This window comes from Podarcis muralis, chromosome Z, assembly GCF_964188315.1.
Source record: "Podarcis muralis chromosome Z, rPodMur119.hap1.1, whole genome shotgun sequence".
In the NCBI taxonomy this organism is placed as follows: Eukaryota; Metazoa; Chordata; class Lepidosauria; order Squamata; family Lacertidae; genus Podarcis; species Podarcis muralis.
Window position 1 is genome coordinate 12,454,590 of NC_135673.1, and position 23,990 is coordinate 12,478,579.

At 45.6% G+C, this 23,990-nt stretch overlaps 1 protein-coding gene across 14 annotated transcripts in view; it reads left to right on the top strand.

The window, feature by feature from the left end:
- The window catches only part of MAPKAP1 (MAPK associated protein 1), a 183,723-nt gene that overhangs the window by 148,532 nt on the left and 11,201 nt on the right, over positions 1 to 23,990 (top strand). For 9 of the 14 annotated variants that reach the window (XR_013391389.1, XM_028716055.2, XM_028716050.2 and 6 more), the window contains 2 exons: positions 66 to 203; positions 22,087 to 22,212. Coding sequence is in view for 13 of the 14 variants with exons in the window: in XM_028716055.2 (XP_028571888.1) it covers positions 66 to 203; positions 22,087 to 22,212 (264 nt within the window). In the remaining variant the exon portion in view is untranslated. Of the gene's footprint in view, positions 1 to 65; positions 204 to 3,520; positions 3,643 to 22,086; positions 22,213 to 23,990 lie in introns of all 14 variants that reach the window. The other 5 variants (XM_028716057.2, XM_028716058.2, XM_028716059.2 and 2 more) reach the window with 2 other exon arrangements.

Below are 23,990 nucleotides of genomic sequence, written 5' to 3' on the forward strand. Positions count from 1 at the left end.
GGCAGGGAATGTTAAACCTGCTCGCTCAAAAACCTGCTCGCTTGTTTTTGTCTCTGGGCACCCAGGCATTTCGGGAGACAAGGTGGAGGTGGATCCTGTAACAAATCAGAAAGCCAGCACTAAGTTCTGGATTAAGCAGAAGCCCATCTCCATCGATTGTGAGCTCCTCTGCACTTGTGACCTTGCAGAAGAAAAGAGCCCAAGTGAGTATCCTGCCTATCTTCCCTGTTTCCTCCTAGCCCCTTCTCACTTCCCTTCCATCCACCCCTGCCCATCCAACCTATTGTTTTATAGATTACAAATGCCACATTGATTTCTCAGTCATATAATATGCCTTTTGTTGTAATTGTGATGTTTAGCTCATTTTTAGTCGCTGTTTTGTTAATAGTGCAGTATTTTATAGATTGCAACTGTTTTATTAACGATTTGTTAATTATTGTATAGGACTTATGCTGTATTTGTGATGTTCTATTATTGTTATTTATTGTTTGTAAGCTCCTTTCAGATTCATTTGAATGAAAAGTGGCATAGAAATACAATAAATCAAATCAAACCAGCAGTCAAATATCCTCCCCTCAAAGGCTTCCCCGCTCCAGCCAAACCCTGCCAGCCAAATTCCAGTGTAGTCCATGTCATATAGCAGTTACAGTGCTGTGCTTCAACCTGGGAGACCAGGATTCAAATCCTCCCTCAGCTATGAAGCTCCCTGGGTGACCTTGTGCCAATCACTGCCTCTCAGCCTCACCTGCCTTGCAGGGCTGTTGTGGGGATTAAATGAGAACGAGGAGAAACCTGCACACCCCTTTAGCTCCTTGAAGAAAAGATGGGATATAAATGCAGTGCTGTGCGATCTGGTGATCTGTGCAGGCTCATCCTTTAGTGCACTGGTGGGGAACCTCTGGCCTATGGACCTAATTATGTCCAGCACAGATTCCACCCACCCCACCCCCACAACCTATGTCTCCATCTCACATCTGGTGTTGTATATGGATCAACCACAAGGCATGTACCGGTTTTTTTTGGTCTATAAGACTCACTTTTTCCCTCCTAAAAAGTAAGGGGGGATGTGTGTGCGTCTTATGGAGCGAATGCAGGATGCGCAGCTATCCCAGAAGCCAGAACAGTAAGAGGGATTGCTGCTTTCTCTGTGCAGCGGATGATCCCTCTTGCTGTTCTGGCTTCTGAGATTCAGGATATTGTTTTTCTTGTTTTCCTCCTCCAAAAACTAGGTGCGTCTTGTGGTCTGGTGCGTCTTATAGAGCGAAAAATACGGTAGATATGCAGCTGCAAAGGAACACTGCATTTAGCAGCAGAAGCAAAACTCATTTCATTTCTGTAATCATGTGTTCTGATTTAAAGTGAATTCAAAATGTGAAACTGGACATGTTCAGGATATGATGATGATGATGGTGATGGCAAATGTTAATTGTATGTTTCACAACTGAAATAATACAATTTGGGTATAAGAACGTAAGCAGACCCTGGTTGCTGGATCAGATCAATGGCCCTTCCGGTCCAGGATCTGTTCTCTCAGTGTCCAGCTAGATTCCTCAAGGGGAAGCCCACAAACAGGACCTAAGCACAAGAATACACTCCCCTCCTGTTGTTTTCAGTAACTGGTATTCAGAAGCATTCCTGCCCCTGTGGCATTAGACCACTAAGTTGAGGGCCTGATACCTAACTGCACCCACGAGCATTCTCCCTCTGGGTCAGATGGTTAGAGTGGGTAAGCAGGCAGCCATGGCAGCAGGGCCAAAGACCTTAACGATCAGCAGAGTATGGATGTTGGCAGGTGTCTCACAATGCCAACAAACTGATTCCTGCCCTTACAGTTGGTATGTGCAGGCAGGCAGGGTAAGAATTCATTTCTCCAGTGGACTCAGTTGCCGTTCTGTGCCAGCACCCTTATGTTATTATGCAGTTGAAGGCAGAAGATACTAACCTAACAAATCCCAACCCAATGTGCTCAATCTAGTTAATTTAGACAGGTTTGCCAACATAGTACCCGTGGGCACCAGTGTGCAGCTACTGCCTCTTGTGGCACCCACAAAAAGTCTCAGTAAAAATCCCCTCAGATATCCACAGTGAGATGTTGTTCGCTCTTTCTGCTCTGTTCCTGTTCACTCTGGCTCAGCCTCTTCTCTGTGCCCCAATGGCATCCATTTTGTGTTACGTCTCTCCCCCCCCCCTCTCTCACACACACAGCAGCCATTTTGCAACTGGTGCCTATAGCACTTCCTCAAAATTCCAGTGTGCCCACTAGCTCAAAAAGTTAAGTAACCCATGGTTTAGGAAAAAAGGATCACTAAATGGGGAGAGAATAGAGGTCTATAGTAACATGCATAGGGCAGAGAAAGTGGACCAATAAATTATTATCTCCCCGTCAATAATATGAAATAGATCAAGGTCTCATCCAATGCAACAGGGTGGGATTTTATGCCTCCTTTCTTAATTAGATAAATCCTAGATCCAACAGGGAGAAAATACTTCTTCACAGAATACAAAATTGCGCTATGGAATTCAGTGCTATAAAATGGGACCACACAGTCCCAGATTTAGATGGCTTTTTAAAAAGCAGAGGATGGCCTGACTGGAAACATTTGACTGGCTGGGAGCTGGGAGCTGGGATGCTGGGCTGGGTGGACCTTTGCGTCTCTTTCATTTCTATTTTTTTATGGAGCACCTGTGCCCCTGGAATAGAAGCTTGAGGGATAAATAGAAATACAACTTTGTATGAAATGTGCATGACCAAACAGTTATTTTCTCATGATTTGATTTGATTATTATTGGGGGAAGTGGGATAACCACACACATAAACACACACACAGGATTTGAACATGTGATTTTTTGTTGTTGTTATAGTTCACAGTTTAAATAGTTATTTTGACATACATTTTTTCATTTTGACATGCGTTAGACTTTTTTTCCTTCTTCAGATTATAAACCTATGGGTAGGGACTGTCTTCTTTTGACTATACATCTTTCTAGGAACCTTTTTGCCTGAAGAACAGGGTACAAATGCCCTAAATAAACAAAAAAATAATAATAGTTACTGGGGATTATTCCCTAAGTGAAGCTGCAATACATAAATAATGAGAGAAAGTGACAGAGTCAAGATCCAGAAGCCCCCCCCCCCCACGCTCCCAAGCATTACAGTGCACAGACCCCTAAATTCCACTTTCCTGGTTTCCTGTGCCTAAAGCTCTCAGGGAACGGGAGTGAAGCTTGCAGCTATTTGAATCCCACCCATGTTGTCTTCCCTACTATCTTGAGGCTCTTTTCTAAGCAACAACCAGGTCACCCTCAACAATCAAACTTTTGTGCAACATAATTATTCAGGATCTAGCCAATCCTGCATCATTGGGGTCCAGGACCCGGTCCCTAGCTAGACCACTTTGGCTCATTCGCCTTTTTGTAATGTCAGAAGGATCTCTGGGGACCTTTAAGCGGCATATGGAGGTTGCACATGGCTTGAAAGGAACTTTGGTCTTAACCGCACTGTACATCGTTCCCCACACAGATGGGAAAAGAGCGTCCTTTTCAAACTCCTGGAGGAATTTAAGTCAAGAATCCTTGCCCAGAAGAATAGCAGCTTGAGTTGAGGAAAGATGCATTTTGCGCCTTAGGAAATTCAGCCTGGAGGTGAATCCATTCAGTTTTAATTTCTTTTTGGGTACACCTCAAAATATATTTATGCTTTCGTTCAACAGTGATCTATAACTGCACATGGTTTATGTATACTGTTTGATAGCACTGTAGTTTTTAAATTTTGTATAACTTTTTAAAAATTAACTACAAGTAATGTAACAAAAATAGATATTTATGGTTTTAAAATAATGAAAAAAGATTTTTAAAACTTTTTGCATGAGGAAAGGATGAGTTCAGTGATGGAGCACGTGCTTACCATGTGGAACACCCCTGGTTTAATATCCAGGGCAAAACCACTGTCAGAAATCCTGGGGAAACTCTGCCATAGAGTGTAGACAATACAGTGGTACCTTGGGTTACATACGCTTCAGGTTACATACGCTTCAGGTTACATACGCTCCAGGTTACAGACTCCACTAACCCAGAAATAGTACCTCAGGTTAAGAACTTTGCTTCAGGATGAGAACAGAAATCGTGCTCCGGCGGCGCGGCAGCAGCAGGAGGCCCCATTAGCTAAAGTGGTGCTTCAGGTTAAGAACAGTTTCTGGTTAAGAACGGACCTCTGGAACAAATTAAGTACTTAACCCGAGGTACCACTATATTGTCTTTGATGGAGTGATGATTTGCTTCAGTATAAGCCAACTTATTGTGTTCCTGCAAAGAGTTGTAACTCAGTAGATTACCAGATACTCTGTTTTCCATGCTGAAGGTCCCAGGTCCAATCCCTAGCTTCTCCAGTGGGTCTGGGGGTGCCCTTTCCCTGAAATCCTGGAGAGCTGCTGCCAGTCAGTGTAGACACTGCTGAGCTAGGTGGACCCAATTGTCTGACCCATTGGAAGTCATCTGTTTGCTGACATTCCCTGGCATTGTCTCATCATGCCTTTCAGGAGGTTCACAGCAAAACAGGTTCTTTGTCACGCATTCTGGGGCTTTTTCTTCAATGAGTCCCTTTTGAACCTTTAAAGAGGGGAAGTAACACTTATAACACTTATTTGGGTGGATGAAGGAATGATGCTTTCTTCATAGCCCTAGGTTTGCCTGTGATCCTATCAGCAACGTGATATATGTTTGTTGCAGAGTTTACATCAAAAATTATTCCTGGGGCTTCCTTGAAATGAATTATGGCAGAGGGAGCGAGGCTGAGGGGGAGATAACGGTTTTTGAGTTCTGCAATATATTTTGTTTCCATGTTTTTATCTCTTGTAACACAACCATCCTCCATCTACTCTTTCCGAGGTGCACTGGAACGTGTCACAAACGGATGGTCCTGCACTTCCACTGTACAAAGACGCCTTTGCTCTTTTGTTAAAAAGAGACTCCCTCTCCAAAGGCGTCAACTTCTGATTTCAATAACATAAACCTCTTTCCTCTACCCTGATCACCAGAGAATACCCTTCAGAAACATCTCTTAAATGTGGGTGTCTGTGGACGTAGGGCTGTATCCAGCACTCAGCCCTACTCAGAGTAGAACCCCTCCCTAGAATCACACACTTCTTGGGATTCCAATTGCACCTCCCCATCCGTCTAGGATGTTCCCTTTGGTTTTCCAGCTCCAACGCTCCAAGCTTCTCTTGATCCAGTCAGCCCTCAGATTTCCATGGGACCCAGGATAGGATTGTTGCCTGCTGGAATAATTTGGCAGCTTGAAGATGGCCTGATGCACAGGGCTGTCTCAAAGTCGTTTCTGCTCCTAATTGGCCTTTGAGAATATTTCTGCCTCTTATGCTAGGCTGGCTCAAGGTTCTGAATCTTTATTTGCCATATAAATCTGGCTGCTTGAACTCAAACACTGGGAGAGGTGCTTGTAAAACCCCAAGCCCATTAGAATCTTGCAAAACACCATATCTATAAAGTGCTTGTTTAAATCAACCACCATCTGATTATCACAAAAGATTTTGCAGGTTTTGAATCTTGAGGGGAAGCGTCCTGTCGTTAACAAGGAAGATTTAAGTCTTAATAAAGGAGCTACCATTTTTATTGCCAAAAAAGAGCCCTGTATCTCAATTAAGCGTACATAATATAAAGTCTAAAGGAAGCAACGTAATAAGCTTAATACAATTATGTCCTTTGGCAATAGTGTAATTTAAAGGAAATCTGATTCTCTTAATGTCTCTTTACATTGTTTGAGGAGGAGACAGGTCGGGAGTCAGTTCCTCAAGCCATTGCCTCCTCCCAAAAAAAACTCTTGTGGATGGAACATGACCAATGAAGGCTGTGTGGATGTTAAGTTAAGAACATCAGAAGTTCCCTGATGGATCAGCCCAGTGGTCCATCTAGTCTATAATCTTGTTCTTGCAGTGGCCAATCAGAGGCCCTGAATCCCACCGCATCCTTCCTCCCTGTGATGTTCAGCAGTTAGTATATAGAGCGATACTGCCTCTGACTGTGAAGGGAGAACATAGTCCTTATGGCTTATAGCCATGTTGTGCTGTTGAAAAATTGAGGCTACCTGATTAGCAGAGTTTCTGCAGGGCAGCCATTTTGACCAAGTGTTCAAATGAGTGACTTGCTTTGTTGATTCATTCATGAGGGTTTGGCCTCCAGATCTGTTTCCTTTCAAACCTGGAGCACCACAAGAGCCTTACTGCATTGGGCCAAGCATCCAGCCAGAATTGGGGACAGAGCCTCCAGGTGCTATTGGGCTACAACTCCCAGGCATGAGGGCCCTCCTCTATCATTCAGCTGCAGCAGAGGTAGAGGCAGGAGAGCAATGCCCTCTCTCATTGGTTAAGCTGAGAGACCAGCTACCATTTGGCCCCTCCTCAAGCTGTTTCCATTCAAGCTGGGAATCATAGAAGCCAACTCCCAGGGGCCAAGGTCCCTTAGCTCCACCACCCTAAATTTTTTGAGGGGGCTGCCCCCCAAAGTTGATGGCCATCGTCATTCAAATGGGGTGTGATGTGGTGGGGCTTACCTGGAACCCCACCCCAATATTTTATTCAAGTTTGCACCCCTGCTGAGAATTCTCAGAACAACTATGTTACTTTAAGGATTGGTGCTCAAAATTGTTTATCTCATTCCTCCACATCCCTTTTCTGTGTGTGTCGTGTCTCTGAGATTGCAGACAATTAGTACTTTTCTGGAGTGACACGCTTGCATAACAAAACTTTAGATTTGTGCATTTAAAATGGATTAAAGCCCTCCACTTTTGCATCTTAGCGCAAAAATACCAGACTTTTTGTAGTTTTGGAAAATGTGGGGTGAATGGGAAGACATGTAAACATCCTGCAAGCGAATCAGGATGAATGCTCAATAAAGACCGGGTGTAATCTAACCTCTGTATAAGCTTTATGCAAACAAAACAGGATGAAGGCTCCATAAACAGGTTATCTGGAAGGGCTGCAAGCCTGCAGGCAGGGATTGTCTATTTATCTTCTGTATAGCGCTTAAAACATTTTAGGCATTTGAGAATGATACACAATAATGATAATTCTTCTGCATTAGCTTCTCCCAGCCTTCTAACATGTGGCAACCACACGGTAGTGCCACCCACCAACCTCAGAAGCCAGCGGTGTGGTTGCCAAGCATTGAGCTTGGTGGCAAGAGCATTAAAAACCCAATCCATGTCAACCATTTCCCTCCCCATTGTTTTACTAAATTCACTTATTTAGGAGCATAGGAAACTTATTTGTACTGAGTCATGCCCATTGATCCATCTAGCCAAGCACTGTCTATGCTGACGTAACAGCAGCTCTCCAGAGCTTCAGGCAGCAAGTCTTTCTCAGCCCAACCTGGAGATGCCAGGGCTTGAACCCGAGACCGTCCCCATGGAAAGCAAATGCACTGCTGTTGCTGTTCACTTGAAAAGAAAGGAATACTTTGGCCCTTCTGGTTCTGAATACAGGGGCTGAATTAAACAGTACAAGTACTGCATTGTACTGAGTCAAACCCATTGATCCATCTAGTTCTGCATTGGCACTGATTGGCAGCTTGCCTGGGTTTCAAGCAGGGAGCCTCTCCCAGCTCTACTTGGAGGTGTCTTTGGGGATTGAACTTGGGACCTTCTGCATACAATGCTCTGCCACTGAGCTGCGGCCCCATCCCCATTAATAGAATAATTTCTATCTAAATGGAATTTCGTCATTCTCTGGCAGCAATACTTTCCGTTCTCCCCAGCGGCCCTACTCCACACACACACACCCCTCTGCGGGCCCCACGCATGTACACTGGTGGCTCCCAAGTTGTAATTTAATTGCCTGGATTGTGGCTCACGGTTTTAAGATTCCCTTTCGATTCCTGTTCCATTGTTGTGCTGGGGCTTAACAGAATGTTAACCTGGTAATAGGCGCAGGGGCCTTCCCATTATGTGTCTTGCTATCGAGCGGTTCTGCATGGCTAGTTAAGGAAGATGGCGAGAAGATTAATGAAAGCTGCCTAATACAGCAGAGGGGTGGTAGGTACCTCCGCACAATACTTCCAGCTAGGGCATATTAGAGCTGAACCAGAGCACAGCTTTCTCCTATGCTGCCACCCCCCCTCCTCCCTTTTCCTTTATCCCGCAACCTTTGAACCCTCCTCACTGTCGAGAGCTGCCAAGAGGGCCGACGTTTTGATTGATGTTGCTACACGAGTCAGTCCTTTTTCCCGTCGAATTTGGCATCTCCACGAAAATAGCTTTCTCCAGCACAATCCAGGCTGGCTTGTAAGTGATAGCCAAATTAACAGGCCCCCAAATGCTGTTGTTTTGTTTTAGCCTTTGTTTTTGAGATGCGGTAAGCATTTGCAGCCAAAGGTGTCTTCGTTTCCTGGGCTGAACACATTGGGTGTAGTAGCATTGCCCTTGTGAGTTTACAAATGGGGTTATGTTAGGACACAGACCCAGAAATCAACAGGATGTTTTGTTTGCTGAGCGCATCTGTTTATTTATTTAAGTTTCCACGGGTCCTAAAAGCGCTGCACTGACTTGCCAGTGAACTGCTGGGCCCAAGTCAAGGTTTTAGTCCTAGCATACAAAGCTTAAATGGTTTGGAACCAAAGGACCTAAAAGAGCACCTTCCCCAACATTTTGAACCCTGAGGTCAGCAGTTAAGGCCATGTTGGTTGTGCCACCACAAGGGGCTGCCCATGTGATGTTGGCCTGTAACGAGCCTTCTCAGTGGTGGGTCCCCATTTGTGGAATGCCCCCCCCCCCCGCCCTTGGTGAGGTTTGTCTGCTTCCCTCATTATCAGCTTTCAGGAAGATTTTAAAAACATTCCTGTTTGTCCAGGCTTTTGAAAAATGCTGCTCCTGGCAACTATTAAATCATTGGCTTAGAGAATGTGATTGCTTTCAATTGTTTTTAAAATGTTTTTAATTGTTTCTAGAATGCTTTTTAATGAAATTGATGTATTCGCCCTGGGCTCCTTTGGGAGGAAGCACAGAGTAGAAAAATGGATAAATTCTCATCATCGCAGCCACTGCCTCTTCGCTTATAAAGTTGCCTGAGTCTTGAGATCCATGTCTGAGGTCCTAATCAGAATTCTGCTGTTGTCAGCACCAGAGACAGGACCTTTTCTCCTGTGACACAGAATGCTGAAGAGCTTTCCTCAAGCCAGTGTCCACCAGATGTTTTGAATCACCATCAGCCCTATCCAGCATGGGCATGGTAGTCAAAAACATCTGGAAGGCACCAGCTTGGGGGAGCCTGATTCAGAGCATGGTTGGTCCCATGAGACATCCATCTGGCTCCCTCTCTGCTCACCTTTCATCAGGTACCTAAGACTTGATGTCTGTGTCAACGGGGCCTTTTTAGACTTCCTTAAATGCTTTATGTTCCTGATTAGGATGGTTGGGTTCTTAGATTACATTTTAATGATGCCATTTTGCATTTATTGCTTTTGTTGTGTCTTTATTGGATTTCCATTCAGCCACCTTTGAGTATCAGTGATAGGAAGCTTTGCTACATTTGCATCCCTAAGAACAGAAGCATTTCCAACATTTGTTGAAAACTTCCTTTTGCCCCAGTCCTTCTCAAATTAAGTCTGTTTCATTCTGGCAGTTTTTAATTCTTGTTTCAACATCATTAATTTTAAGTTCTGTTTCTGTACTCTGTTAGGGGTTTCCTCTGAACACAGAGCATTTTATAAATTCAGAAATAAAAATCAGTAAATAAGCAAATGGGGTTCCCAAGTGGTCTCCCATCCAGAAACTGACCAGATCTGGGCCTGCTTAACTTCAGCAAAGTGGTTGCTCATGTCCCTCTAGGACATGGCTCTGTGTTTAGTGTCAGGCTAGAAGTGGGGAAACCCAGATTCAAATCCCTGCTCAGCCACAAAGTTCATAGAATAGAATCATAGAATCATAGAATCATAGAGTTGGAAGAGACCACAAGGGCCATCGAGTCCAACCCCCTGCCAAGCAGGAAACACCATCAGAGCACTCCTGACATATGGTTGTCAAGCCTCTGCTTAAAGACCTCCAAAGAAGGAGACTCCACCACACTCCTTGGCAGCGAATTCCACTGTCGAACAGCTCTTACTGTCAGGAAGTTCTTCCTAATGTTTAGGTGGAATCTTCTTTCTTGTAGTTTGGATCCATTGCTCCGAGTCCGCTTCTCTGGAGCAGCAGAAAACAGCCTTTCTCCCTCCTCTATGTGACATCCTTTTATATATTTGTACATGGCTATCATATCACCCCGTAACCTCCTCTTCTCCAGGCTAAACATGCCCAGCTCCCTTAGCCGTTCCTCATAAGGCATCATTTCCAGGCCTTTGACCATTTTGGTTGCCCTCCTCTGGACACGTTCGAGTTTGTCAGTGTCCTTCTTGAACTGTGGTGCCCAGAACTGGACACAGTACTCCAGGTGAGGTCTGACCAGAGCAGAATACAGTGGCACTATTACTTCCCTTGATCTAGATGCTATACTCCTATTGATGAGGCCCAGAGTTGCATTGGCTTTTTTAGCTGCCGCGTCACATTGTTGGCTCATGTCAAGTTTGTGGTCAACCAAGACTCCTAGATCCTTTTCACATGTACTGCTCTCAAGCCAGGTGTCCCCCATCTTGTATTTGTGCCTCTCATTTTTTTTGCCCAAGTGCAATACTTTACATTTCTCCCTGTTAAAATTCATCTTGTTTGTTTTGGCCCAGTTCTCTAATCTGTCAAGGTCGTTTTGAAGTGTGATCCTGTCCTCTGGGGTGTTAGTCACCCCTCCCAGTTTGGTGTCATCTGCAAATTTGATCAGGATGCCCTTGAGTCCATCATCCAAGTCGTTGATAAAGATGTTGAATAAGACCAGGCCCAAGACAGAACCCTGTGGCACCCCACTAGTCACTCTTCTCCAGGATGAAGAGGAACCATTGATGAGCACCCTTTGGGTTCGGTCAGTCAGCCAGTTACAAATCCACTGAGTGGTAGCATAGTCAAGACCGCATTTTACCAGCTTCTTTACAAGAATATCATGGGGCACCTTGTCAAATGCCTTGCTGAAATCAAGGTAGACTACATCCACTGCGTTCCCTTCATCTACCAGGCTTGTAATTCTGTCAAAAAACGAGATCAGGTTAGTCTGACATGACTTATTTTTCAGAAATCCATGCTGACTATTGGTGATCACAGCATTCCTTTCTAGGTGCTCACAGACTGTTTGCTTAATGATCTGCTCCAGAATCTTCCCTGGTATTGATGTCAGACTGACTGGGCGGTAATTATTTGGGTCCTCTCTTTTCCCCTTTTTGAAAATAGGGACAACATTTGCCCTCCTCCAGTCTGCGGGGACTTCGCCTGTTCTCCAGGAATTCTCAAAGATGACTGCCAGTGGTTCTGAAATAACATCTGCCAGTTCTTTTAATACTCTTGGATGCAGTTCATCTGGCCCTGGAGACTTGAATACATCTAAACTAGCCAAGTATTCTTGTACTATCTCCTTAGTTATTCTGGGTTGTGTTTCCTCTGCTGAATCATTTGCTCCAAATTCTTCAGGTCGGGCATTGTTTTCTTTATCGGAGAAGACTGAGGCAAAGAAAGCATTGAGGAGTTCAGCCCTTTCTGTGTCCCCTGTTTGCATTTCACCATCTTCTCCTCTGAGTGACCCCACGGTTTCTTTGTTCTTCCTTTTGCTACGAACATACCCATAAAAGCCTTTTTTGTTGCTTTTAACCTCTCTAGCAAGCCTGAGTTCATTTTGTGCTTTAGCTTTTCTGACTTTGTGTCTACACGTGCTGGCTATTTGTTTGAATTCCTCTTTGGTGGTTTCCCCCCTTTTCCATTTTTTGTACACATCCTTTTTTAATCTTAACTCAGTTAAAAGTTCTTTAGATAGCCACCCTGGCTTCTTTAGGCACCTTCCATGTTTCCGTCTCATTGGTATTGCCTGAAGTTGTGCTTTTACTATCTCCCTCTTAACAAACTCCCAGCCATCTTGAACTCCCTTTCCTTTTAGTATTACTGTCCATGGGATCTCACCCAGCACTTCCCTAAGCTTTATGAAGTCGGCTTTCTTAAAGTCGAGAAATTGAGTCCTAGTATGCTTGGCTGCTCCTTTCCGCTGTATAGTAAACTTCAGAAGAGCATGATCACTCGCGCCTAATGATCCTTCCACTTCTACCCCACTAACCAGGTCATCAACATTGGTTAGGACCAGATCTAAAATGGCTGTTCCTCTTGTTGCTTCTCCCACTTTCTGGACAATGAAGTTGTCTGCAAGGGCAGTGAGGAATCTGTTTGACCTTATGCTCTTGGCTGAGTTTGACATCCAACAAATATCAGGGTAATTGAAGTCCCCCATTACTACTATCTCCCTTCCTTTTGCATGCTTGGCCATCTGTTCCAGGAAGGCATCATCTATGTCCTCCGTTTGGCTTGGGGATCTATAGTAAACTCCCACAATGAGGTCACTGTTATTCTTCTCTCCCTTAATTTTCACCCAAATGCTCTCACTTTGGCTTTGAGGTTCTAAATCTTGGATCTCTTCACAGGTATACACATCCCTGACATATAACGCCACTCCTCCTCCTTTCTTGTCTGGTCTGTTTCTTTGAAATAGATTGTATCCCTCCATTATTACATTCCAATCGTGGGATTTATCCCACCAGGTTTCAGTGATTCCTATTATGTCATATTTAGTTTGCTGTACCAGGAGCTCAAGCTCATCTTGTTTATTTCCCATGCTTTGCGCGTTAGTGTACAGACATTGAAGTCCATTAATCATTCCCCCGTGTCTCTTATTTAAGGATTTTTTCCTCCCACCACTAGGTCTGCATGCTCTTTGCTCCATTCGGTCTATGACATTTGGATGATCATCTTCATCAATTGATAGACTCCTACCTTCAGGAGCACTGTCTCCCTCCCCCACATTAGTCAGTTTAAAGCCCTCCTGATGAGGTTTCTGAGATTTTTTGCAAAAACATTCCTCCCAACCGTTGTGAGGTGCAGCCCATCGCTTGCCAGAAGTCCATCTTCAAGAAACTGCAGTCCGTGATCTAAGAATCCAAACCGTTCCTGTTTACACCATTTGCGAAGCCAGTTGTTCACTTCCACTATTTTTCCCTCTCTCCCTGGGCCACGTCGTTCAACTGGGAGGACAGATGAGATGACAATTTGTGCATTTAATTGCTTCAATTTCCTGCCCAGAGCCTCGTAATCTCTTTTGATCTTCTGGAGGCTATTGCTTGCAGTGTCATTGGTTCCCACATGAACCAAGAGGAAGGGGTATTTGTCAGTGGGTTTTATGATTCCTTGCAGTCGTTCAGTTACATCTTGGATCTTAGCCCCGGGGAGACAGCACACTTCCCGAGACATCTTGTCAGGCCCACAGATCACTGCTTCTGTTCCCCTCAGTAGGGAATCCCCTATCACCACCACACGCCTCCTCTTAGGTCTGGTCGGGGTTCTTCTGTGAGCTGTCCGTTCCAAGGTCGCCTGCACATTCCCTGAGGACTGCCTTTGCTGCTCGTCTTCATATACCTGATCGACTGTAATGAGGGAGAGATCCTCAAATGGAGTCTGCTCTTCGTCTTCCATGGTAGGGGAAAGGACCTCAAAGCGATTGCGTATTTCTAAACAATCAGAGCGAACCCTGGGCCTCCTACTTCTTTGAGTCACGTTTCTCCATATATCTGGCTCCTGTGTTGGTGAACTAGCCACCTTCTCAGGGGAGTCCCCTGTCTCTTCCTTGGTGGAGACGGTGTGCTCTGTTGCTTCCAAGAAGAGTTCCAGGTCTCTAATTCTTTGGAGCGTAGCTACACGTTCCTCCAGTTGCTGGACTTTGTCTTTTAAGAGGGCAATCAACATGCAATTGCTGCAGGTAAAGCTGCCTGCAACCTTTGGCAAGATGGCAAACATTGCGCAGGAACCACAGGCGACTGCAGCTGTTCCCTCACCCTCCATCTTGAGAACGTGTCGTTGGGGGTGACTACAGTGGTCCTCTATCATAAAAAGTGTGGAGACAGGACAAATAAATCCCCCCCAAAAAACCTAGGTCTCCCCCAACAAATGTTTGAGACTAGCTCCCCTAAATCTAAAATATGGATCAAACTGCGCGCGCCGCTAGGCGCGCGCCGCTGCCCTAAAGCTCTGATAAGCTCCTCCCACAGCTAATCACCTACCTCAACAGAAGCCCTGCCCCCTCTGACCTTTGCCCAGAGAGAGCAGCTAAACAGCCACAAGAAACTCACACAAGAAAACCCTTTTTGTTCCTTCTTCAGCTGCTGCCCTAAAGCTCTGATAAGCTCCTCCCACAGCTAATCACCTACCTCAACAGAAGCCCTGCCCCCTCTGACCTTTGCCCAGAGAGAGCAGCTAAACAGCCACAAGAAACTCACACAAGAAAACCCTTTTTGTTCCTTCTTCAGCTGCTGCCCTAAAGCTCTGATAAGCTCCTCCCACAGCTAATCACCTACCTCAACAGAAGCCCTGTCCCCTCTGACCTTTGCCCAGAGAGAGCAGCTAAACAGCCACAAGAAACTCACACAAGAAAACCCTTTTTGTTCCTTCTTCAGCTGCTGCCCTAAAGCTCTGATAAGCTCCTCCCACAGCTAATCACCTACCTCAACAGAAGCCCTGCCCCCTCTGACCTTTGCCCAGAGAGAGCAGCTAAACAGCCACAAGAAACTCACACAAGAAAACCCTTTTTGTTCCTTCTTCAGCTGCTGCCCTAAAGCTCTGATAAGCTCCTCCCACAGCTAATCACCTACCTCAACAGAAGCCCTGCCCCCTCTGACCTTTGCCCAGAGAGAGCAGCTAAACAGCCACAAGAAACTCACACAAGAAAACCCTTTTTGTTCCTTCAGTTCACCAAGTTCACCAAGTAGCATTACACCAGTTGCAATCTCTCAGCCTAACGCACCTCGTAGGCTTGTTGTGAGGATAAAACGGGGAAGTCGTGTGTGCCACCATTATGTCTTTCTTTGGAGGATAGGATTGCAGAGTCAAGGTCTCAGTGATGCCTTTTTTATAACTCAAACCTGGAGGAGGGTGTCGACAAAATTAGAAGTAATTGGCTCTGGCGCCATCTGCTGTTGGGCTCCCCTTCTTCCAGCCTAATAGCCTTGATGGGGACCAAGCACAGCAGAAGAGTGATCAATGCATGGTCATAGACACAGCATGGCAGCTATTGTGTGCTTCCTGATAAAACCGAAGATAGTTACTGAAAATGGGGTCAGGAAAGCACATTCTGTGTCTTGACAGTACTCTGCTTCCATGTGGAATGCCAGCCACACACACTGGTGGTTCTAGAGATGTATGAGCTGTGGCTATTGAATGGTGGTGTGGAGCTGTTCAAAAGCCCTCTCTTCCTTCTGGGCCAGAACCAGACTCTGAAATTGCACTGGCATGGAGGCTGCAGAATTAAGTCCCAAGAGGCTCTTAACTTTTCTCTTTCATGTCTTCCTTTGATTCACCCCTTCCTCTGTTTAAAACACTTTCTCCCTCTAGACCCAGGGAAAGGCCAGCTTCCACCACTGACTACTCTTGAGAGCAAGGCCAACACTGGCATGGTGGATGAGGTATGCAGGCAAAGATGGAACAGGCTGCAGCTCAGTGGCAGAGCATCTGCCTTGCATGCAGAAGGTCCAACGTTCATTCCCGGCATCTCCAGGTAGGGCTGGGAGTGCCCCCTGCCTGAAAGCCAGGAGTGCCACTGCCAGTCAGTGTAGATAGTGCTGAGCTAGATGGACCCAGTGGTCTGACCCAGTAGAAGGAGGCTTCCTACGTTTGCTGTTATCCCTTGGCATGGTGCCATCATATGCTGCAGGAGCTTCACGGCAAAACTCTCATCTCCCGTCACCCATTCCAGGGCTTTTCTTTGATGAGTCCATTTTAAAGACCTGCTGTCAGTAAGTGCAAACGGTACTGAGCTAGTTGGATTAAGGACCCAATTCAGTATGAAGTAGCTTTCTCCATTCCTAAAGATGGGCTTTCCCCATTGCTTTTGAGCTGGGAGTTCTATCGTATAGCAGGCTGCTCCAAGCGGGTGTGCCCGTCGGCTTCTCACACACCCCAAAAGGACCCCAGCTCATTAGACACATCCATTCAGCAATGACCTCTCTCTCTCTCTCTCTCTCTCTCTCTCTCTCTGTGTGTGTGTGTGTGTGTGTATGCACACAGAGTGCTCCAGAGCACCATCAGGAAGAGACCATTCATTGCCTCACCCTCTTTAACAAATATGTTTGTAGCCCTATTAAAAGGGGGGCTTCATCTATCCTGTCAAAGGCAGCCTGCTGGGTCTTTCTCCCTCTATTTCTTTCTTCCCCCTCCCCAGTTTAATTACACTATCCAATTAAAACTCCTTTGCTGCATTTGGATTCGCTTCTCCTTGGGCTTGAGTGGATATGACATTTACAAGGCTCGGCTCTCAAGCAGACAATGGCGTGATTGATGAGGTGCAGACGTGGCAAAGGAGCCCGATCGCAACTGTGGAAAGGCTGCTTAGTGCAATTTGATTTATTTATCATCTCTTCCAAAACAAGGGGGGGGGGGGCCTTCTTGCAGAGAGTAAGCTTAAAAGGGATGAGAACCAATGGTGTTTGGGCACTAGAGGACTCTGCCTCAACACCTCCAACTCAAAAAGCTTCTCGTTTTAGATGTCAGGAGTAGCAAAGGCAGGATCTGGCCTCCTTGTTTGAGGGCACTATTTGCCACCTGGATGCGAGAAGTCTTGGCTTCTGATCTCATACCACTGGACGAAAAGCAGGCATACATTTTTTTTGTCTTAGGTTGACTCCTGACTTAGGTCACATCCACACCATGCATGTAAAGTACTCTTATACCTTTTTAAAGGTCTTGGAGAATCCTGAGAGCTGCAATTTGTTTGGGGTGCTGAGAATTCTAGGCCTGTGGGGTCAGCACCCTTAACAAACTACAGATCCCATAATTCTTTGGGGGGAAGCCATGACTGTTAAAGTGGTATAAGAATGCTTTAGATTTATTGGTGAGGATGTGGTCTTCGAAGGCTTTCAGGGGTGGGGTGAATTGGGGTGAACAACAGCTATTAAAATCACAGAATTTAGCTGTTAAAGAGCCAAATACTGAGTGGTATCTGTGTAAAAAGCTGAATGCCAAAGCACAACAAAAATATCAACTTTTTGGGAGTGCAGATCACCTAAGTCGTAATTCATCCCAATCTCAAAAGTAATTAAAATAAGGGAGGGTTAGCTGACTTAATGTCCTGAGGACTAACTTTCAGGACTATTATATGGTGTTTGGGCATGATAGAGGTTCCTCACTTTAAGTCACTCATCCTGTCCGAAAACTTGTCACAGTTTCCTCCATAGGCTTTCTCACAAATGAATATAGCTGAAAGGCAGTGAAGGTTTAGGATCAGTTTTTCTTCTCCTAGATAGGCTACTTTCTGAGGTTGACATGCCCATCTGCCCCTCATTTCCCTCTGCAGCACAAGCAGTAACCACCTTCTTTATTGTTGGGCCCCCTCAACTGCTCAATCCTCTTGAGCCTGTCATCGCATGCCAGGAGAGTCTCTAACACACCAAAGGTTTGAGACCCATTTCCCAGGGTGTTGCTGCTGTTGCATGCTGACCGCTAGGAGCCACAGGCGAGAGCTGAGTGCAGGGTGGCGACCAAAGGAAGACAAACTACTCCAGACTACTAGTGCTTGCTAGTAGTACATGTGAAAATGATCCAGGGGTCTTCACAAACCACAAGTTTAACATGAGTCAACAGTGTGATGCATCAGCAAAATAATAATAATAATCTAATATTATTATAGGCTGCATGAACAGAAGTAAAGTGTCCAGATCAAGGGAAGTAATAGTACCTCTCTATTCTGCCTTGGTCAAACCCCACCTGGAATACTGTGTCTAGTTTCTAGAAGGACACTGACAAACTGGAACGTGTCCAGAGGAGGGCAACCAAAATGGTCAAAGGCCTGGAAACGATGCCTTATGAGGAACGGCTAAGGGAGCTGGGCATGTTTAGCCTGGAGAAGAGGAGGTTAAGGGGTGATATGATAGCCATGTTCAAATATATAAAAGGATGTCACATAGAGGAGGGAGAAAGGTTGTTTTCTGCTGCTCCAGAGAAGCGGATACGGAGCAATGGATCCAAACTACAAGAAAGAAGATTCCACCTAAACATTAGGAAGAACTTCCTGACAGTAAGAGCTGTTCGACAGTGGAATTTGCTGCCAAGGAGTGTGGTGGAGTCTCCTTCTTTGGAGGTGTTTAAGCAGAGGCTTGACAACCATATGTCAGGAGTGCTCTGATGGTGTTTCCTGCTTGGCAGGGGGTTGGACTCGATGGCCCTTGTAGTCTCTTCCAACTCTATGATTCTATGATTCTATGATTCTAGTTCTGGGCACAATTTAAAAAGAATATTGACAAGCTGGAACTTGTGCAGAGGAGAGTGACCAAGATTATCAAGAGTCTGGAAACCAAGTCTTATGAGGAGCCATTGAGGGAGTTGGATATACAGTGGTACCTCGGGTTACATACACTTCAGGTTACATACGCTTCAGGTTACAGACTCCGCTAACCCAGAAATAGTACCTCGGGTTAAGAACTTTGCTTCAGGATGAGAACAGAAATTGTGCAGTAGTGTCGTGGCGGCAGCAGGAGGCTTGGTGTTTCAGGTTAAGAGAGTGGTGCTTCAGGTTAAGAACAGTTTTGGGTTAAGAACGTACCTCCAGAATGAATTAAGTACTTAACCCAAGGTACCACTGTATTTGGCCTGGATAAGAGGAGACTGAGAGGAAATAGGATAGGCATCTTCAAATATCTAAAGGGCTGTCACATGGAAGATGGAGCAACCTTGTTTTCTCCTGCTCTGAAGGGTAGAACCCAAACTGAGTTACAAGAAAGAAGATTCCGACTAAATATCAGGAAGAACTTTCTGATAGTAAGAGCTGTCAGGGGAACGTCTCCCTTGGAAGGTGGTGGACTCTCCTTCCTTGGAGGTTTCTAGGCAGAGGTTGGACAGCCATCTGTCATGGATGCTTTAGTTGAGATTTCTTCATTGCAGGGGTTTGGACTAGATGACTCTCAGGATCCCTTCCAATTCTATGATTGCATGATTCTATTATTATTATTATTATTATTATTATTATTATTATTATTATTAGTTCTTGTTAAAACCGACTCCCCATGGAGTCACATCCTGTGGGTGTCGAATTCCACTTTGAATCATGTGGGATTGTGTGGGATTCCACTTTGAATCATGTGGGATTCCTCTCAGGGCTGAACCCCCTGCCAATCCTTTTCACCAGGTAAGGGCCACAGCTCAGTGACAAAGCATCTACCTTGCATGCAGAAGGTCCCAGGTTCAATCCCCAGCTTCTCAAGGTAGAACATTCCTGTCTTTCTCATCCAAGGCAGCAAGGTGCCCGTGTCTGCCATATTAGGAATGAATGAGTTCGAAAGGACAGCAGGAACTGCCTTATACAGAGTCAAACCAATGATGCATCTACCAGTGGCTCTGCAGAGTTTTGAACTAGAGTCATTCCCAGCCCCACCTGGAGACGTTGGGATTGAACCTACAACCTTCTGCGTGCAAATCCTATGACTGACCACTGAGCTATTGTCCATTCTCAAAAGAAAAGAGAGGAGCATACGAAAAATGGCTTATACAGAGTCAGACCATTGGTCTGTCTAGTTCAGTATCGTATTCTGTGCTGATTGGTAGGAGTCTTTCCCGACCCTACCTAAAGATGTCGGAGATCAAACTTGGGACCTTCTGCATGCAAAGCAGGTGCTCTACCCCTGAGCTATGGGCCCTTCTCCTTAGTATATATTGCTTCCTGTGGTTAGCACTACACCCTTGCTGTTGGCAGTCCCCATAATCTCATTCTTACACACAGGGAGCAAAAAATAAATAAATTGAAATCCACATCGATCTCTGTATTACCCACGGTGACATTCTATTGGAAGGTGGCTCCAGAGCCGTATATCACGTTCTCTAAGCACTCCTGGAAATGGAAATCAATTTGCCCCTCGCAACCCAGAAACTCGCATCTGTCCCAACTAGCAGCAGAGCAAAGTGCTGCTTTGATCGTTTTGCTGAACAAATATTTCACGCCGTTAACAGTGTACAATTTGGGCATGGAGGGACATAAAACCCTCACCCGAGTCCCCCTGGCTTTTTGTTTCCTAAATCATTTGGGGGGGGGCATATAAATCTGAAGCACAGCCCGTCTCCTCCCTTTTTTCAAAGCAAGGGGGATATTTTGATAAGCCGTCCGTTTGGGGGCGGGGGGAGCGGGGTTGCAACAAGATAATTTTGACAATGATCAGAACTAATAATGATCTTCCAGTTTTCTAGTTCACAATTTAACTGAAGTAGGAAGCATTCACTGAAATTAACATGCAGAAAATTTAACACCTCCCCCAAAAAGAAAACATCAATGCCATCTAATTGGACAGTTACAGGTAGGTAGCCGTGTTGGTCTGCCGTAGTCGAAACAAAATAAAAACGAAAACTCATACTAATAACACGAAAGCTCATACCAATAACAAACTTAGTTGGTCTCTAAGGTGCTACTGGAAAGAATTTTTTATTTTGTTTTGTTTTATCTAATTGGACAGGGAGAGTGCCCATAGGTTCAAAATAAGATGACCGATAATGCCTTCTGCTTGTCTGGGCAGAGGATAGGGAGGGTTGTGTGGCTCTATATAGAAATAATCTCTTGTACAAAGGTAAGATTTACAGTCATACCTCGTGCTGCGAACGTGATCCCTGTGGGAGGCACGTTTGCAACCCGCAGCGCCGCGCATGCGCGTGACGCGTGATTTAGTGTTTCTGCACATGTGCGAGCGCCGAAACCCGGAAGTAACCCATTCCAGTACTTCCGGGTTTGGCATGGTCCATAACACGAAAACGTGCAACCCGCAGTGTTCACAACCCAAGGTATGACTGTTTATTTATTGCTCTGCCCATTTTTGCCTCTAGCCCTGCTTGCCATGTGGCCCCCAGAGGGGAATGTGGCCCTCAGGCTGAAAAGGTTTCCCTATCCCAGCTTTGCAGTGACTTCAGCGACTATCTCAAGTAATATGTGGCATGCGCAAGTTGGAGATTCCTAATCTAACTGTATCTCCCAGCCCACGGAAAGTTTTTATCCCATTTTGGAAAGCAAAGGTCCTGGCTGTGGAATATAGTTCTCTCTCTTACTACAAAAGGTTGTGTGTGCGTGCATGCATGCACACACACACACACACACACCCAGTAAGATGCATCTTCCATGATGGATTGAAACCCCTGCCTCCTGTTACTCTCCCCGCCATAAGCATTATTGACATCTCTGACTCTGTAATGGCCCCCGAAAAGGGCTGACTCTTTAAAAAGCTAAAATAAGAATTTGAAATAAAGTTCCGCGTTCTGCTTCTGTCAGCTGTGAAATACCAGAGCGGAAGAGACGAGATAAATCACCAGATTTAAAAGCGAGAGAGGCCGGCAGTGAGAGGCCTTGCAGGGGCTCTGTGCTAAACAGTAAGCCTGTAATGCAAAGGGTCAGCAACCGTCAGCCCCCTGAGCCAAATCAGGCCTGTGGATCGCTGCTGCCACCCCACCACCCCTTCCTCCTTGACCTCTGCAGCACTCGAAACTGCCCTACTGGCAAAACTAGTTTGCATCTCTTTAAATAAAAGGAGAGAATGCCAGAGCCTGTGAAGCGGATGTGAGCCTTGTCGTTCAGCCCAAAATGTGATCTTCCCAGGCCTGTTGCTGCTGTTCCTTGGTAAGCACTGTGTCTCTCAAACCCTGTATTTATGTGCCACCTCTTCCTCCTAGGAGGTGAGTCTTAATTATTCCCACCACACAGATGGAGAGCCAGACTGCCTTCCGCGGGGAGCCCTAGGGTTCTTCAGAAGCTCCTCGGGAGTTTCTTGACAGGAGGGTCAAGAATGATAGACAGGCGTTCCTTCAGCGACAGCTTGGCTGATATTTCCCCCTGTAACATGCAAGGGAGTGCGGCGCAAAGGGTTCCTGCAGCACCCCTCACAGTCCATGGGCTGAACTTAACAGATGATGCTAAATATGGCCCTTGGTGGTGGTTGCTTTGTCATCCTTAATAACAGCCGCAATGGGTGATGCTTCCTCACTGCGGTTTCCACCCAGAACGAACGAAAGGAAGAGGAAAGAAAGGAAGGATGGAGGAGGCACAACAAGCAACGTGTTTTGCATCACATCTAGTTTGACCCTGAGTATGTACTATTAGTGTTTGTTTGTTCGTTTGTTTGTTTGTTTTGTTTTGTTTGTTTTGTTTTGTTGTTTGTTCGTTTGTTTGTTTCAGCCTCCACCAAATGGGTTCCCTCCATCTGTTTAAAACTACAACTTTTATTAGCTGTAGTCCAATTAATTCGGGGGTGGGAGGTGGCATCTGAATGGTAACGGCTATAGGAAGAGCCTGTTAGCAGGCCAGTGGCCCATCTAGTCCAGCATCCTGTTCTCACAGTGGCCAACCAGGTGCCCTGATAGGGAGCCCTCAAGCAGGACCTGAGCCCAACAGCAACTTCCCCCTCCTGTGGTTTCCAGACACTTCTATTCAGAAGCATGTAGACCTAGGTTGCAGGTGCCTTCCCTTCACTCTGCATCCTCTGGTGGATCTGGCCAGTGGCGTAGCGTGGGTTGTCAGCACCCGGGGCAAGGCAAGTAATTTGCGCCCCCTAACCCGTGGATTTGCGCCCCCTAACCTGTGAATTTGCGCCCCCTAACCCATGGATTTGCCCTAACCCCAGATGTTGCGCCCGGTGCGGCCGGCCCCCCCTGCACCCCCCACGCTACGCCAATGGATCTGGCACCCAATTGTCCCCTTCCCCTTGACACCTTGCAAGGTTGGGGAAGATGTCATTTGAGCTCATTTTGGAGGCAGTTCTCAATGAGCCAAAGAGAGCAGACCAGGCATTAGGGAGGGAGGATATTTGTCAATCACAGTTTCTCTCCTTTTCTCATTTTATTCTTCCAATCAGTTTCTGCATCAGCTTGTGAATTTTGTTTGGGTGAAAAGGTTTTCATGGGAAAATTGTTAGCATTTTAGTACATGTATCTATATACAATTTTGCAGATTAGGTTTCATTTTGCATTTTGGTATGCCATTTTTCCTAATGTAATGTTTTTCCCCCCTATGTTATTTACACTAATATACACATTTTACACCCAATTTGTTTATTTGTTTGTTTGTTATTGGATTTTATGGGCATTTAAATTAATATCTTAGTTTGTTCTCTGTGAGCTGCCTAGATGCTTTCTGTCAAGTAAACAGTACAATGGTACCTCGGGTTACAGATGCTTCAGGTTACAGACTCCACTAACCCAGAAATAGTACCTCGGGTTAAGAACTTTGCTTCAGGATGAGAACAGAAATCGTGCTCCGGCGGAGTGACAGCATCAGGAGGCCCCATTAGCTAAAGTGGTGCTTCAGGTTAAGAACAGTTTCAGGTTAAGAACGGACTTCTTAACCCGAGGTACCACTGTATATAAATTTTCTCAGATGAAAAAGAAAAAACTGTATGCACTGTCTGGGGTTGGAGAAACCACATAGCAAAATTTGAAGAAGTGCAGGTTTCAAGGGATAGCCGTGTTTTAGTTTTTAGATTGTTTTGGGAAGTGCCAGTTAGGAACATAGGAAGCTGCTTTATATGGTGTCAGACCATTGGCCCATCTAGCTCAGTGTTCTCTTTACTGATTGGCAGGTGCTTTCCAAGGTTTGGGGCGTACCTGGAGATGCCATTGGGTATTGAACCTGGGGGCTTCTGCATGCAAAATGGATGCTCTACCACTGAGCTGCAGCCCTCCCTTAAGACATAGGAACACAGAAAGCAGCCTTGTATGGAGTCGGAACACAGGTCCATCTAGCTCATCATTGAGGACCGTGACTGGCTATCCAGGGCTTCAGGCAGATGTCTCTCTCAGACCTACCTTGAATGCCATTGTAGATTCAGCCTGAGACCTTCCCCAAGGAAAAGAGATGCTCTTCCACTGA